The 17,406-nt window shown below is 34.2% G+C and overlaps 1 protein-coding gene across 1 annotated transcript; it reads left to right on the top strand.

Moving 5' to 3' along the window:
• Window positions 1-30: 30 nt before the first annotated feature.
• LOC125670833 (NFU1 iron-sulfur cluster scaffold homolog, mitochondrial-like) lies at window positions 31-17,126 on the top strand. The gene is made up of 8 exons (XM_048906227.2): window positions 31-224; window positions 301-383; window positions 8,066-8,201; window positions 10,869-10,935; window positions 11,027-11,141; window positions 14,020-14,123; window positions 16,099-16,233; window positions 16,529-17,126. Exons 1-8 carry the CDS (start codon window positions 151-153, stop codon window positions 16,619-16,621), a joined length of 807 nt encoding a protein of 268 aa, XP_048762184.1. The 5' UTR covers window positions 31-150; the 3' UTR covers window positions 16,622-17,126.
• The last annotated feature ends 280 nt before the right edge of the window (window positions 17,127-17,406 follow it).

Raw genomic sequence — 17,406 nt, 5'->3', positions numbered from 1 at the left:
TTGAAAATAATTACTTAGGATTATTATTGATATATTAACTTCAACGATTATTGTAATTATTCAGTGTTTAATAATTGAAACTATTTTGAAAATATACTGACTCAACTACACTTGTGCACGACTTGACAAATATCAGTTACGCCATTCAAAATGGCGTTCAGACAAATTTTGCGACCTCTGACTGTGACGTCTATCGCAGCTTTTCGTAAAGAAGGACCTCAGAGGTGCGTAAGTCCGTTGTGAAAATAACGAGTTGTTGATATTGAGTATAATGCCTCATACATATATGTTTTATTGCAGAATATTTTCCTATTCGAGAAATATAACAACATTTCAGAAGCTTAGGAAAGATTTGTTGAAATGGAAACTTCAGCCTTCGCATGGTATGTACACAATTTTGTTGTTCCATTTATGATATGTACTAGTAAACAAGAGTATAATGTACAAAACTTCTGTGGAATATAATGTGACAGGTGACGGCGAATAAGTGATGCAACATGAAAATGTACACACACATTTACTTTTTTGAGCACTAGACCAGTCGGGCTACTTCAGATTATTTTTACTAGACCTGACTTTACATCCACTAGCCTCGACCAATTAACCAGAAAAAACTGATAGTTCTCCATATTTAAATACTTAACTGAAGTTTGAACTAAAACGTATTTAACAGGTTGGGAACACTTCCCCTATAGCAAGATCTTCTTGCTAAAACGTGATCATCCCTCTTTAGCAAGATAGTAAACATTACCATAAACAGGTGTTTTGGCGTCTTTATTGAAAATAATGGCAAATCCCATGCAACGCTAAATAAGTGTGACACACACTCAACATGACGTGAATTGTTTCTTTGAAATTGACAAGCTGCTACCAGTCCTGACATCACACCACCTGTCGTATAAGACCCGTGGTCGAGTGTATAACACCTGTGTACGGAGCGCTATGCTCCATGCCAGTGAAACCTGGGCACTGACCAAGCCAAATCTTCATCGCCTACTACGCAATGACAGGGCCATGATAAGACAGATCTGTAACATCAAGCCTGAAGATATGGCCACTGTAAGTTCAACTGAATTGCTGGGGCGGCTTGGCATCGACGACTTCGACCTCATCTTAAGGGAAAGGAGACTCCGCTGGTATGGCCACGTTGTCAGATCCAGCAGTGCAGTCAAGTGCGCTTTAAATATACAAGTTCCTGGGAGACGTAGAGTTGGTCGGCCAATGCTATCTTGGAGAGAGTTGACGGAGAAAGATCGTAGAGAATGGAAGCTCTCAACTGCCGACCCTCAAGACTGGAAAGAATGGAGATCTGAGGTGAGATCTGCCATGCGTGCAGCCAGCCAGATACCTGGAAGGGGGCCCACTAGTGTGGACACTACCCGTGATACTGCACGGAAATAAAAAGGAACCGACAACAACAACAACATAGTCAGGAAATTACATATCAAAGTTGCTGCGTAAGAGGGAAGCAGTCTGAAATCCAATACACATCGTATCAGACATTTTAGCACTTTTTCTTCTTTTCACATGAAACACAAAGAGATGTATTCCACGGGTGTTTTTCTCAGTTGTACAGGATATATTTACTCTTGCTAGAGAGGGATAATCGCGTTTTAGAGAGAATATCTCACTATAGGGGAAGTGTTCCCAACCTGTTTAAGGTGGCTCACTACACCCTGAAATAGTTTCTCAATTAAATCAGTATGAATTGATTTAATCATAAAAGATATGATGATATATAATAAGTATATACAGTCAACTCTCGATAAACCGCCACCTTTTGTTCTTATGAAATTATGGCATTATAACGAATTTGGCGATGAATTGAATCACTGCCATCTTGAAGAAATAGAGTTACTGTTCTTTTATATGTAAGTTATCTTTCCTCTATTTACAATACTTATGTAAGTGAGCGATCCTTTGCTGCTAAGATGTTGCCCACTGTCCTTCTTTTTATAGACTTTTCCCATAAAACAGAAAAATGATTTGCAATATCCTGATGGGTACATTTTGGATGATGTCCTTGGTACGTAATGATTTGCTTTTTCTCATCGAAATTTAACAGGACCCTCTTTCGTGGCGAAGCCATAGCTAAATTGAAATGTGTTTCTTTGATGTATAAACAACTTGACTACAGTTCATCTCGAGTATTGTTCTTGTTTATTCAATACAACAATTACTGGGATCCTTCTGTCCAGGTGTACGCTGGAGATTGATAATGACCAATTTACTGCTTCACTGACCACGTGCACCCATGGCGGTTTATCGAGATAATTAACACGTTGAAATAGACTTTTGTAATGAAAACACTATGGCAAATGGCGATAGCGAATTTGGCGTTTTAACGAGAGTTTTAAGTAACAGGAAAAATGTTCCTAGAAAAATGCGGCGTTATAACGAAAATGGCGATGAATTGAGTGGCGATAATTCGAGAGTTACCTGTATATGCCTGAAAGGCAGAAAATATGCAAATTTAGATAAAAACATGATTTTCAATAAAATTATTTCAACACACATGAACAAAAGACTCTGGCGGATTTGAACTGGAGATCTGAGGTTCACCAGTCCAATGCTTTAACCACTGAGCTACGATAATAAACAAACAAATTGATAGATACAAATAATTTCACAAAACATTTAAGGTGGATAGATCCTCATGTGACTTATCAATAATAATGGTTAAAAGTGCAAAAACTGTATTAATTTAATTTCCATTTAATATAGTTAAATTTAAACAATAACCATAAAAAATGTGTATGTTGCCACATTTTTAAAGATGTCGGACTTAAAAAAACGGAAGTATATGTTAACATCAGAAAATCACATATTTTCGTTGTACAGAATAATTAAAATAGATAAAAATCTTGTTGAAATGACAAATTTTAAATGTCAACAGTTTAAAAAAAACCTGTTAATTCATAAATATGTATAAATTAATTGTGGATATTGGGGAAATCATGCATAATAGACATGCAGTAGAAGAAATACCAGTATAGGAGTTATTGCCCTTGACAATATAATTATAAAGAATTGATTATTTATAGAAAATATACACTTTTTCAATATCAATAGTTTACCAAATTTTTTATTTTATGGAGTGAATAAAATTCCTCTGAAGATATATTTCTTTCATGCGCAAAGTTTAATTTGATAAAGATTTTTGCAAAAACCTATGACATCACACGAGGATCGATTAACCTTAAGTCACCATCTTGTGATGTAGTGTCATAAAGAGTATAAGCTTTTAAATAGTGTAGTGTCGAGCTACCTTATTATCTCATAAAAATCTTTGTCTCGATCATCATTGATGCTTTTATTTTAAAACACGTTTTCTTTTAATTCTACCAGGCATGGAAATACTTCAGTCAACCTTTTTTTTTTTCTTTTTTTTTTTTTTTTTTTTATTTCTATTTCATAAGCATGCATTGTTTCTTCTCTATCTTTTCTTTTTTTTTCTCTCTTTGGACATCTCTCTGTGAGGACGAGAAGTCGTATTAGTATTAAAAGACATTTCTGCATATATGTCAACACTGAAAAATGGCTGTTTATGACATTATTTATGAATTCTTACATTTGATTCAGTTAAACTTTTTTTGAAAATTAAAATGAATTCAATTTAATTTATCTATCTATCTGAAACAAAACTTTACACACATTCACATTTTTAATGTGAAGTAGATTTCGTTAAACATCACTTCAAACTGTGACTTACATGCATTCATTATTACAACTGAAAATAAAGATTATGTCATCACATGGTTTAAAATTGTTCGCAATGTTTTTACAGTTATCTTTTTTAGTTAAGAATAAAATATCTTATGGTTTTAAATGAAGTTTCTTGTTCATTTTTTCAACCTGACCAATTGGACTAGTAAAGCGATAGTTTACCCAACCTATCATAGTAGACTTGGTTGGTCTGACATGCCTTAGTGTCAAACCCTGCACACACATACACATCTAATATGTTGATGGTAACTACCATTTGTCAAGTGCAGCTAGATACACTCTCATACAATTCTCCTATTTATCTGATATAAATATACTTAGAACTGTTATCTGATACATGTATGTTGCAGATCATCGTCATCATATCCAGTTTATTTGTTGATCAGGCCATCAATTAATCCTCTGTTGAGAGTGGGGCCTGACTGTCCAGTCTTGATCATGTTTAAAATTGATCTCTGTACAACTTATAGTGGAAATGGAGGCAAACTTTGTTTTTCAATTATTTTTTTCTGTCTATTGCTGTTTCTTTACAAATATTGTAATGCATACAATATACATGCACAAATCTTATCAACAGAATTGTCTTTCTTTTGACATTTTAATTTTCAATATCAATATTCTTTGGATGTTTAACTGTACACAAATCAGTTTCAAAAAAATTGCTTAATCAATAATTGTGTTTTTAAAAATGATGATTTTGGTCTTCAATATCAAATATTAAGCAAATGGTTGTAATTATCAAATTAGTAGATTTTTATCTAAAATTGATATTTTATTGTGATTACAAACTACTAATTCACAATTACAAATTATTTATCTTGAACTGAAAATTATTAGTTTATGGTAAATGCAAAATGTTGTATTTCTGTCAGTGCATATTCTGTAAAAAAAAAAAAAAAAAAAAGAAATATAACTGACCAGACCTGGATTCAAATATGGAACCCCGTGAATTTAATTCTGTCCTCCATGAGGTGCTCTACTACTGAACTACATGTGTATCTGGTCAGGTAGTTGAACCATCATGGTTGATAGATCCATTCTGAATATTTTTTTCTGGACTTGAAGATAACAAGAATTTTCCCATTAAACCTTAATTAATTTAAGTCCAGGGACAGATCACAACATCAAAAGTAACAGGAAAGGCGGAAACACACCAAACAATACTGAGATTTAAGTCAGGGTCCTCACATCGTCGGAAACCCACGGTTGATTACGCTTCGTGATGGAAAGAGGAACGAAGCGTAATCAACCGTGGGTTTCCGACGATGTGGTCCTCAGGACTTCCAGGCAAGAGCTTTACCAAGTACTACATGTAGCTGAGCTAATAGTATCTCATCATTGCTGATCAAACTGGTTTTAACATGCTATGTTTTCATGATCAGAACTGGTTTCATATCAACCAGTTGATAATCTAATCAAACTCACAGAAAATCCAAAACTTGTAATCTTAATTGAAAATTAGACTGGCCATTTGATACCGGGGTTTATTATATACCCATCAATGTTTCATATTTTTATACTATGGATTTCACAGAGTGTGATCCGGTTTTCCGGATCACCACACTGTGGTTTTCTGATTCTGTATCAGTATCCTCTGAAACTGATGACGTCACAATGCATTAGCGCAAAGTTTTTTGTGGAAAATATTGGCCTCATCACAAATAAAACTGTGTACACAAAATAAAATTTCACTGTATGTATGTATTTTTGATAATTTGGATTATGTATATTTATTATCTTATAAATGTGGATTTAAAATGCAGAAGGGGATACATGTATATAATAAATTTATCATTACTACAGTAACTTGATCCGAAGACTCGTTGAAAGGCGCGGATCATCAAAACAAACTCGAAGCTTCACATCTCGTGTGATCTGATGATCCATGCCTGTCAACTCAATGTGATCCGACTCTTCGGATCAAGTTACTGTAGCAATAATATATATATGTATTGAAACAGATCTGATCAACTACAAGGGGATAAGGAAAATGATTATCAAAATATAAGACCGTGTTTTCTTCCACAGGAAGATTGCACAAACCATGGGTCCTGTATTCATGAGGAAGGCAACAATAACTATATATATATATTTGAAAAATCCTTTAAAACATTGCTATATTTTTCTAACAGGAAGGGGCTGATTTGCTCTCATTAACATTGTCAGATCAAGTTTGTCTAAACCATGTTTTATACCTAGGTCAAGATGGTACTGTACATTACATGTAAGAATGTGCAAAAAATATTCATAAGAAGTAAATGCTAAATATTTCAAATAAATTTAAACAGTAACTGTATATATTGCAAATTTCTGGGTAATTCGAAAGCATTCTCACCTATGATATATAGCTTAGTGTAGCTTCAGTTTTACCAAGATGACCCCATCCCCCAGTTTTTGTGTATACATATAAATCTAATTTCATCAAGCAGATATTTATATTTCTCTAAAATGATTGTTATAACCACATTGGAAAAACCAGGCCTGAATCACAAAAACATCTCAATAATAGATCTTTCGCTTCATCATATACACTCTGACATTGGTATGACAAGTGTGACCTGACATCACTCTATCAGGATGAGAACAACACACTCCAGAATTTTCTGATGTATAAAGGCTAAAGTGAACTTTTCTGATCAAGTTTTGTCCAGTATTTCTTTGTCTGGAGTAAACTTTTCATGTTTTAAACTTCTTAAGAACATTGGCTCAATTTCATTCAAACTTGCCACAAGGTATCCTTGTGTAAAGATATAATTCAAGGTCATCAAATGAGAGATCATACTACATTCAAAGGATAGATAATTAAGAATTAGTAAAAGATGGTGAGGTGCTGAAAAATCTTAAAAACCACTGAACCATGAAAGCAAAAACTTGTACAAGAGTACCTTAATAATGAAGATTTATGTTTGTTCACACCATGACCCCTGGAGTCAGGTTAGGGCAACACAAGAGGTCCAAAGTTTTACATAGGATTATATAGGGCAACACAAGAGGTCCAAAGTTTTACATAGGATTATATAGGGCTACACAAGAGGTTCAAAGTTTTACATAGGATTATATAGGGCTACACATGAGGTCCAAAGTTTTACATAGGATTATAAAGGGCTACACATGAGGTCCAAAGTTTTACATAGGATTATATAGGGCTACACAAGAGGTCCAAAGATTTACATAGGATTATATAGGGCTACACAAGAGGTCGAAAGTTTTACATTGTATTATATAGGAAATTATTTTCAAAATCGTCTCAAGAACCAAAGTATGTACAGTATTTCAAAGCATGCTGAAGTAGTGTAGATTCATGTTTGTTCACAACATGACCTCTTGTGTCTGGACAGCCAAAGTAGGGATTCCAAATTTTACATTATCCTTGTGAGTTTATCAATAAAATATATCTGAATTAAAGACCAGCGTGGAGACCATGACTGAAATGTGGTTTACATGAGAAAATGTAAATGCCCAGGTGAGCAATACACATAATGTTTTGTGTTTAATTTTCACGTATTGTGTAACTTGAAACGGGAGTTGGCATATACGACGGTTCAGAAGTTCGGCGCCGACAGTTCAGGAGTTCGATGACAACAGTTTGGGCCCCGGGTCCATAGCTTGCTACAAACATTTAGTTTACAACAAATTCATTAAACAATTGTGATAATGCACCATCAAACACTTAGCCCTCATCACTTTAGTGACAATGCACCACGTGAGGGTCTGGTTAGGGTTAGGTCAGAGTTTGGGAGCAAGAAACAGGTTTATTGATCAATCTTTGCATAATAATCAACTCCCAAACTAGCGTTAACAAACTCCCAAACCATCGTCAGTGAACTCCCGAACGGTTGCATCAGGTGCCAAACAGTCATGTACCTGAACTGTCGTGCACCCGAACTGCTGGTAATTCACTTGAAATAGCTATTACTTCATTTATATAATAAGTACTTTTTTTCAAATAGCCATAGAAAATGTGTTATAGAGAGTAGTCAAAACTATCAAATGCATAACAAGATGTATATTTACTATATTTTTTTTAATCCAAACTGTGTAACTACACTTTTCTTTATATGTCAATCAGGTCACCTCATGTTTTGGTTAAAATTTTGAATTTTTTGGCATGTTAATTTCTGTTGGTAATGTGCATCTTCTTGGAAATATTAGAATTCAAGGTCATTTTGAATACCGCGGTAATCGTATATATGCAGGTTTAGCATGTGTGGCTGGGCTTTTTAGAAAAAGAATATTTACTGCATTTTTCTGCCCGAGTTCATCCACTACTTTAAGATGTTGATGTATGTATATTATTTCTTCACTGGGGTCATTTCATATTTCACTATTGGACTTGCAGTGAGAACCATGTTCATCCAAACCCAGGAAACTCCCAACCCGAACAGTCTCAAGTTCATGCCTGGTGTCCAGGTTCTGGAGACGGGTACAATAGACTTCCCAAATCCCCGGTCATCTGCTTGCTCTCCACTGGCCAAGTAAGTAGCAAGTTGAAAAATTTAGAAATGAGTCATTGTATATACTGTTACTTGTATATCGCAGAAATATAAAAAGAAACTTACTTAGTTACATGTTTGCAATATTTCTGAACATGGCCATTTCATTCCAATTTCTTTTCAAAAAATTTAAATTACATTTGTCTAATATATCTTTTTTCTTATTGACATGTTTCTTGAATATTTACAATGTATAAACAAGTAACATTCTTAATTTTCATTAATGTTTTTTAGCAGAGTTGCGTAGCAAATCTCAGCTTTTAAATTGGCGAAGGATGGGCATCCAGTCGAGCGGGCGGGTGGGTGGGCGGCATTCACAATTAGCTTGTCCGGTCTCTAACTTTCATACTTTTTGGTGCATCTTTGTGAGACTTGCATAACATGATCACATACAAAAGAGGAAGGTTCCTATTTATTTTGAGATCAAAAGTTCAAAAGTCAAGGTCTCTTTTTCACTATATACTGTAGATTTGAGCTTGCATCTAACTTTTATACATGTACTTGCTGGTGCATGTTTATCAGACTTCAAATCCTGATGACATTCAAGATTCATGTTGCTTTTGAAATCCAAAGGTCAAGGTCATTATTACACTAAATACCTATTGCGGCCATTCAAAGCTTCATACTTATAAACTATATTAAATATGTGCATGTTTTTACTTTGTGAATGCAAACGTGCATAATTTTCCAAACTGCAACTCGGCCATACGCATCTTTGATGCGTTTTAGCGATTTTTTATTTAAAATAGAACACACGAGTCTTCTGGGTATGTTTTATGATATATTTATTTTATGCATCAAATCACAGTGAAATTTGGACTCTATTAAGATCTCTTATTTGCAAGCTAAAAAATTTTTTTTGGTTTTTACCCCCCCCCCCCCACCACCCCCCCACCCCCCCAACAAAAAAAAATTCAAAGACAATAAATGAGAGGTTGTATCACTCTTTTTGATGGTGAAATCATGCTCCATATGGGATGCTTCAATGAATTTTGGTGTAACAATCCACCTTAAAAACATTACAGAGGAATAACACATTGACTTCCTTATGAAGCATAAATGGAAAAATAAATTTCATATATGTTATACTGTCATGTAATTCCATTTAATTTAATTGTGTTTTGTTGGTGCATTCCTCTTCTTACCCTTGCAAAGCGCCTTGGAGTAATTTGTTTTATATAAGGTGCTATATTGATTTTATTATTATCATTAGCAATATATTTCTTGTCTTTTTAATTCTTATTGTCTAGCCAGATAGCTCAGTGGATTAAACTGTCAACTGCCTATCTGTAGGTCATAGGTTCAAATCTTGTAGGGGTTTTAATTATTTTAAGGTCCTACTGTTATTGGACTGCGTCCTATGTCGTGCGTCGTCTGCAGTGCGTTAACAATTGAATATTTTTAACTTCTTGATAACCATCTTTCCAATTCTTTTAAAATTTGCTATGAAGCATCTTAGGGACAATAGGGACATGAATTGTACATTTCAGGACTTCTGCACAACCTCTGGGGTGTTAGAGGTGAGGCAAAGACTGTCAAAATTTCACCAATTTTCAAAAATCTTCTCTACAATTGCACTTCTGCAAGAAAAACTAAATGCATAGCCATGTAGAATAGGAAGGCCTCTGCCAAATTTTAAAATTTCATGATCCCAAGATAGAGGTTCGGACACCAGGGTGGGGTCAAATTTGGCATATAGTGTTTATGTGTAAAACACTTGAATAACATCTTTAATGCTTTTGATACTAATTGAAACTAAATGAATCTGTAGAAGAAACAGGTAATCCTTTACCTAAATTGTAGATTTTATGATCCCAGGGGAAGAGGTTTTGACACCAGTGTTGGGCCAAAATGACCATTGTGATTAAATGTCTTTATCATTTGAAAGGCTTCTTCTTAAATTTTGCTGATACTATGTAAAAACTGAATGCATATTCAGGAAAAGCACATAGGAATGTACCAAAATTGTGATTTTTCACAACCTCTGGGTTCTGACTTTAAAGCAGGTTCAAAATGGTAATATGCATATGTAGTGTTAATGTACAATGTAATATATATTTTGTAAATTATTTCATCAGTACATATAGGCACACTATGTGAGCTTAGATATATGCAGAACAGGAAAATTATTATAGATTCCGTAGGTGTTGGGGCATGTAATACTTTCAACTAATACTCAGGTGACAGATAAGACCTATGGGCCTCTTGATTTTAAATCCTCTTCTCAAGAATGAAAGATAAAAGTTTGCTAGGATTGTGACCACACTCTGTGTGAGTATACCTTTGAAATTGGTGACTTGGTTAAGCATCCTTTTCTTGTTTCCAAATAAACTTTACTTTTAAGTGAGGACACAGCTAGCGCACTACATGTAAACCTGACTTTGTACATGTAGTTTTCTGCAGATTACTTCATTTTGTCAGTGAACATTATATTGTCTTATATTTTGCTGCTGCCCAGGATAGTTTTTAAGTTTCTAAAAGACATTGGGTATATCAACTTGATAGTTCAGTTAGTAGAGCACCTGCACAGTTTGCTAGTGTCCTAGGTTCACGTCCCCGAGTCCGACTGAAACATTTCCCCTCTAGTTATAATATCAATAAATGTTACTCAATCATGTTTTGCCAGTTTAGATATGTATGTCATTGCAGAATGCTATTTAGAATTGATGGAGTGAAGGGTGTATTCTTTGGATCTGATTTTATCACAGTCACAAAAGTAAGTCCTTGTCATGATGAAATTGGTTCTGCTGATTAAAATTGTGCCCTAAAATCAAAAAGTGGTCAACATTAGATTGTGTTTTGGATAGGCTGATGATGATTTGGACTGGCAGTTGATGAAGCCAGACATTTACGCCACAATTATGGATTTCTTTGCCAGTAATTTGCCCATTTTGACAGATGAGCAGCCCTCAGCAGACACAGGTAATCCTCATTGTTATGGGTTCTGTAATCTTAATCTGATTGTCAGATGTCTTTCCCCTATAAAGAGTCTCATTTTATCCTAAGACTTAATCATAAGTGAGATATAAAAGATGTTCTATCAAATTTCAGTAGATAACATTAAATTAAAAATCTTTTATCCAAGGAAAGCCTGAGTAATCTGGTAATTGCTTTCTGCATTATAAATATGGTGTCTAGTGTTATGTTCTGTTAATATTGTAATATGATCATAGCTTTTAAGTGGATGTGTAATTCTTTCAATTATTGGAGATAAAATTCTCTTGAATAATGTTCACAACTATTAATTCAGTCTACTTCTGTATCTGTGATTTATTTATCAGATAACAGCATGTAGTTTATATGGCCTTTTTTTTGGTTGTTTTTTATTTTATTTTATTTCATTTTTTACAAAAAGGCAAAATTTGAAATTTACATATGACCAAAATGAAATTTTGTTCTTTAAGATTGTAGAAAACAAACAAATTGTATTGTGAGTTTTTAAGAAATGATCGGTAAAATTACATTAATTACATATATACCTTGGATATTTCTCTGCTGAGTTACTGATTATCAAGGAAATTCAGTAAATTCATGTCCTCTTCAATATACATGTATTAGCTCACACGAGGTCACTTTTCACATTGTAAACTTCTCAAGAACCACAGGGTCAATTGTAACTAAATTTGCTGCAAAGCATCTTTTTGGTTAATGGGATTCAAATGATGTCCCCTTCCAAGGGGAGATGATTAGGAAGTAGTGAAAATAGGGTGGGTGCTTAAAAGAACCACTAAATCTGAAAAGGCAAAACTTCCTTATAAGGGGCTCTAAGTTTTACATACTAGGAATATAAAGGAAAATTCTTTTAAAATATTCTCAAGGACTATAAGGTGCAACATGTCAGATTGATAGGCAAGCAGTTTCTTTGCACCAATACTTCGTAGACTAGGTCAGGGCTGCAATAGGGGTTCAAAGCTTTATATAGGATTACCGGTATGCATGAAAATGTTGAAAAAATCTTCTCAATAATCACAAGTGTACATACAGTTTGTCAAGCTAATATTCAGGCATCTGCCTGTATTATACATTTAAGATTACACATAAACTTTAAGGATGAGTTGGGGCCATTTTTTAAAAGGAAATTTTCAACTTTTTCTCAAGAACCATTTTGCCAATTTGTGCAATACTTTCCACAGAGCATTTAAGGGATTCAAGTTTGTACAAATGAAGGATCATGCATTTTTTTGAAGAGAAGAGTCCTATTGGCCACATTGCTCACTTGAGTCGCCATGGCTCTGCTGTTGTGATTATTAAAGGATCTTTTTTTCAATCTTTTTTCCCATGAAAATTTTTTACTCCATATTGTGGCTCCAACTTAGCCCTAAAAGCACTTCATCCACTTAACTGTGACAAAATGTCACAAGGTCATAGATCATGGTATGAAATGCAAGGTCATGCCATAAGGAATCCATATACAAAATTTGAAGGACCTACCTTAAATATTTCAGGAGATATTGCTTAGATCAGATTTCTTGAAGTTGAAAGTAGGTCAAACTCCAAGGTCAAATACTTTAATACCAATTAAAGGTTTTGTCACAAGGAATGCACTTATAAAATTTGAAAGCCCATCACTCACCATTCAAAAGCTATGAGCAAGAATAAAACTTTGGTTTGAGTTATGAAAATTGGGTAAAACTCCAAGGTCAAGGTCACAAAATCAAAGATCATGATATGAAATGTAAGGTCTTCCCATAAGGAAGTTATATACAAAATATAAAGGCCCTGACTTAAACAGTTCAGGAGATACTTTCATTAAAGTAGGTCAGAATTGAAGGTTACATGGTCCAACACTTTGTCACCAAATGAAAGGTCTTGTCACCAAATGAAAGGTCTTGTCACCAAATGAAAGGTCTTGTCACAAGGAATGCTCATATGAAATATAAGAGCCCTATCACTCCCCATTCAAAAGTTATGAGCAAGATGAAGTTTCCAACAGTACAACCCCTCCCCCTTTGACTTTAGTCGTAGGGACATAAAAAAAACCTTGAATGTACACAACTTTTTAAGAACATTTGCATTTAGATATGATTTAGTGTGGCCCTGCTACTCTTGAAAAATCCTGTACATTCCCATACAAAACTTTGATCTCCTATTTTGGCCCCACCACTACCCTGAGGCCCTTGAATGGAACAAACATGAATTTGAACTACCTGAAGATGCTTGCATATTAATATAACTAGTTCTTGAGAAGATCTTTAAAGATATATATATATATTCTTAAAGTTGTGTGGTCCAAATTTCGGGGGGAAATTTCCACCTTGTAAAAACGCTATTAAATCATCACACCTACATATGTATGAGGCTCTACAACATGTCATCCATTATTTCACCTGTTTTAACCGGAATTATTTGATTTTAAATCCGTGTTTACTAACAACCGTCACACAGCCATTTCCAGTGACAGTCACTTGTCCAGTTGAGACTTTCAGATCATCAGTGATCTTATCTGTGCAAAGCTGTGTATCTTGTTAGAACAGAACTGTGCTGAAATGTCAAAACTGATAACACATTTTTATCATGATCAGAAATGGTTCATAATAAAAACTTGTGTTAAAAAATCTTTGATTAGAGATTTCTAAATACAGTAAAACATAGTTACAGTGACATGCTTAGGATGAATTCATGCTTACAGTGACGTGCTTTTCATTCCCTGTAGTTTAAAACATTATTAATTTATTGGATATATGGAATTGCATTTACAATGAATTAGTATTGTTGTTCCCCAGCATTTCACTCTACACATGTTTTACTGTATATGTCTAATACTAGATTAACTAAAACATTAAATGTATATTTTATCTAGCAATTGACCCAGATGATGATGATACAGTGTTGATGATAAAAGAACTACTGGACACCCGTATCAGACCCACAGTTCAGGAGGATGGAGGGGACATTGTGTACATGGTAAAGATCACACTGTAAACATTGTAAAATACCAAAATATTTCATGTGTAAAGATGCCAAGATATTCCATGTGTAAAGATGCCAAGATATTCCATGTGTAATGATACCAAAATATTCCATGTGTAAAAATACCATTAAAGATACCAAGATATTCCATGTGTAATGATACCAAAATATTCCATGTGTAAAAATACCATTAAAAATACCAAGATATTCCATGTGTAAAGATACCAGTAAAAATACCAAGATATTCCATTTGTAAAGATACCAAGATATTCCATGAGTAAGATGCCAAGATATTCCATGAGTAAAAATGCCAAGATATTCCATGAGTAAAGATGCCAAGATATTCCATGTGTAATGATACCAAAATATTCCATGTGTAAAAATACCATTAAAGATACCAAGATATTCCATGTGTAAAGATACCAGTAAAAATACCAAGATATTCCATGTGTAAAAATACCAGTAAAAATACCAAGATATTCCATGTGTAAAGATACCAAGATATTCCATGAGTAAAAATACCAGTAAAAATACCAAGATATTCTATTTGTAAAGATACCAAGATATTCCATGTGTAAAGATGCCAAGATATTCCATGTGTAAAGATACCAAGATATTCCATGTGTAAAGATACCAAGATATTCCATTTGTAAAATTACCAAGATATTCAATGTGTAAAAATACTAGTATTGATTGATTGATTGTATCTTGCTTAACGTCTCGCTCGAGAATTTTTCACTCATATGGAGACGTCACCAAGACCGGTGAAGGGCTTCAAACTTAGGCCTATGCTCGGCGCTTATGGCCATTGAGCAGTGAGGGTTCTTTAGTGTGTCACACCTACTGTGACACGGGTCATCTGTTTTTAAGGTCATCTCTGAGGACCCCTGATGCTGAACGTTTGGCGATGGAACTGTCACTACCTGTTTTAACGACTTAGGTCTGTCATGGCCGAGCTTAAAATACCAAGATATTCCATTTGTAAAGATACCAAGATATTCCATTTGTAAAGATACCAAGATATTCCATGTGTAAAAATACCAAGATATTCCATGTGTAAAAATACCAGTAAAAATATACCAAGATATTCCATGTGTAAAGATTGATTGATCGCTCGAGAATTTTCACTCATATGGAGTTGCCGGTGAAGGGCTGCAAAATATAGGTCTATGCTCGGTGCTTATGGCCTTTGAGCAGGGAGGGATCTTTATCATGCCACACCTGCTGTGACACGGGGCCTCAGTTTTTGCGGTCTCATCCAAAGGACTGCCCCATTTAGTCGCCTTTTGTGACAAGCAAGGGGTACTGAGGACCTATTATGACCTGGAATCCTACGGGACCCATTTGTAAAGATACCAGTAAAAATACCAAGATATTCCATGTGTAAAAATACCAAGATATTCCATGTGAAAAGATACACGTACGAAGGTATTCCATGTGTAAAGACCGTGACTTGTTTCTGATTAAGGATGAGGTCGTTTAGTTCAATCATCACATCATTTTGAATGTTTTAAGAAGTAAAGATAATACTCTGAAAAATTTCTCAAAAATAACATTTTCCTTTCAAAATATCTGTTTGATATCAAACTCTATCAGATAAATGTAATTCCTGTGAATATCTCAGAAAGTCAAACAGTCATCATTGATAAAGGGCAAAGGTCACCACACAAAGTTTGAAAAAGTATATTTTTTCTCTCCAATTTTTTGTTGAGGGCAGATATTACTAGTAAGAAAAATGTAAGTGTAAAGTGTTCCAAGTAGTTTAATGAAACTAGTTCATAATGATTTGTGAGTGATTTTATTATGATTGTCATTCTATAACAGATTTTAAATATATTGAAATATCTGTCATGTCTGCACGGAATAACCTAAGGAATCAAGTTTTATTCATGTGGTAAATGTATCATATTTGAATTATATCCAAGAAAAAAAATGCAAATTTAACAATATAGATTACATGTATATATAGGGCTTTGAGGATGGCATTGTGAAGCTGAAGATGCAGGGTTCCTGTACAAGTTGTCCTAGCTCGGTGGTCACTCTGAAGAGTGGAGTACAGAACATGCTACAGTTCTACATCCCAGAGGTGCTCGGTGTGGAACAGGTAACCAATGAATTACTCCACCAGGAACACTAGTTATGTCATACATGTATATAGTTTTACATCCCAGAGGTGCTCGGTGTGGAAAAGGTAACCAGTGAATTCTCCACCAGGAACAGTAGTTATGTCATACATGTACATAGAAAAGTACATGTACCACAGTAAACCACTTGATTTATGAATTATTACATATACTTAAATACATCTGAACTTGGACTTGTTACCCTGAGATCAATTATGGATTGTAAAGACTACTGGTAATGTGTGTATTTAGGATTTTTTTTTACTATTTCTACAGATTGAGGATGAAGTGGATGATGTCAACAAGAGGGAATTTGAAAAGCTAGAGAATTCACTGCAGGAAAAGGAGGGTGATGCACGCGACGCATAATGGAGATCACGTATATGAGAGCGGCGATTTGTTTAATGTTAAGGTCAACTCTTTGAAGTGTTGTATGAAGAAATAACAATCTTAGAAAATGTGTATACAGTATGTACGCTTATTGTAAGGAAAATTCTTAAGGTATTAAAACTTACATCAAATTTGTACATTTCATTTATTAAAATGTATGCAGATGTACAAAAGGTTTTGTATAAATAATAAAAATAAAAATAAAAAACAGAAAAACCCCCAACAGTAGTATGTTTAATGAGCTAATGCATACAAACAATGTGGTAGTATTAGATTTTTGGCAAAATTTATAAAGAAATTTTTTAAAACTGCCTGCTCTTCCTGAACCACTTGTACCTACACTGACTGTATGTTTATTTATTTTTCAAATCATGCTTGTTTATGCTGTTGCCGTTAATTGTAATCTTTGTTTATATATGTATATATTTGTTTGTACCTCATGTACCAGTGATCTGGTTTTGAGTGAATAAAGAATTGAATTGAACCATGCTTTGTTTAACATAGATAAAGATCATTATGTTTTCACTATCTTGGAGGTAGGTTATGTGGCAGATTTTAAGAGACATTCCATCCAAAACGTAACCATTTTATACACAATTACAGTAAAACTTTAATATAGTGAACAAGGATATAACGAAATTATGGCTATAGCGAAGTGAAATCGATTTCCCCGGAAAATTCTTATATACATGTATTCTATATACATAAAAATGGGTCTATAACGAACACGGATATAGCGCATTTACGGATATAACGAAGTATAT

The sequence above is a fragment of the Ostrea edulis genome, chromosome 4 (genome assembly GCF_947568905.1).
Source record: "Ostrea edulis chromosome 4, xbOstEdul1.1, whole genome shotgun sequence".
Taxonomy (NCBI): domain Eukaryota; kingdom Metazoa; phylum Mollusca; class Bivalvia; order Ostreida; family Ostreidae; genus Ostrea; species Ostrea edulis.
The sequence above is the reverse complement of the archived record's forward strand: the minus strand, read 5'-3'. Positions and strand labels throughout refer to the sequence as shown.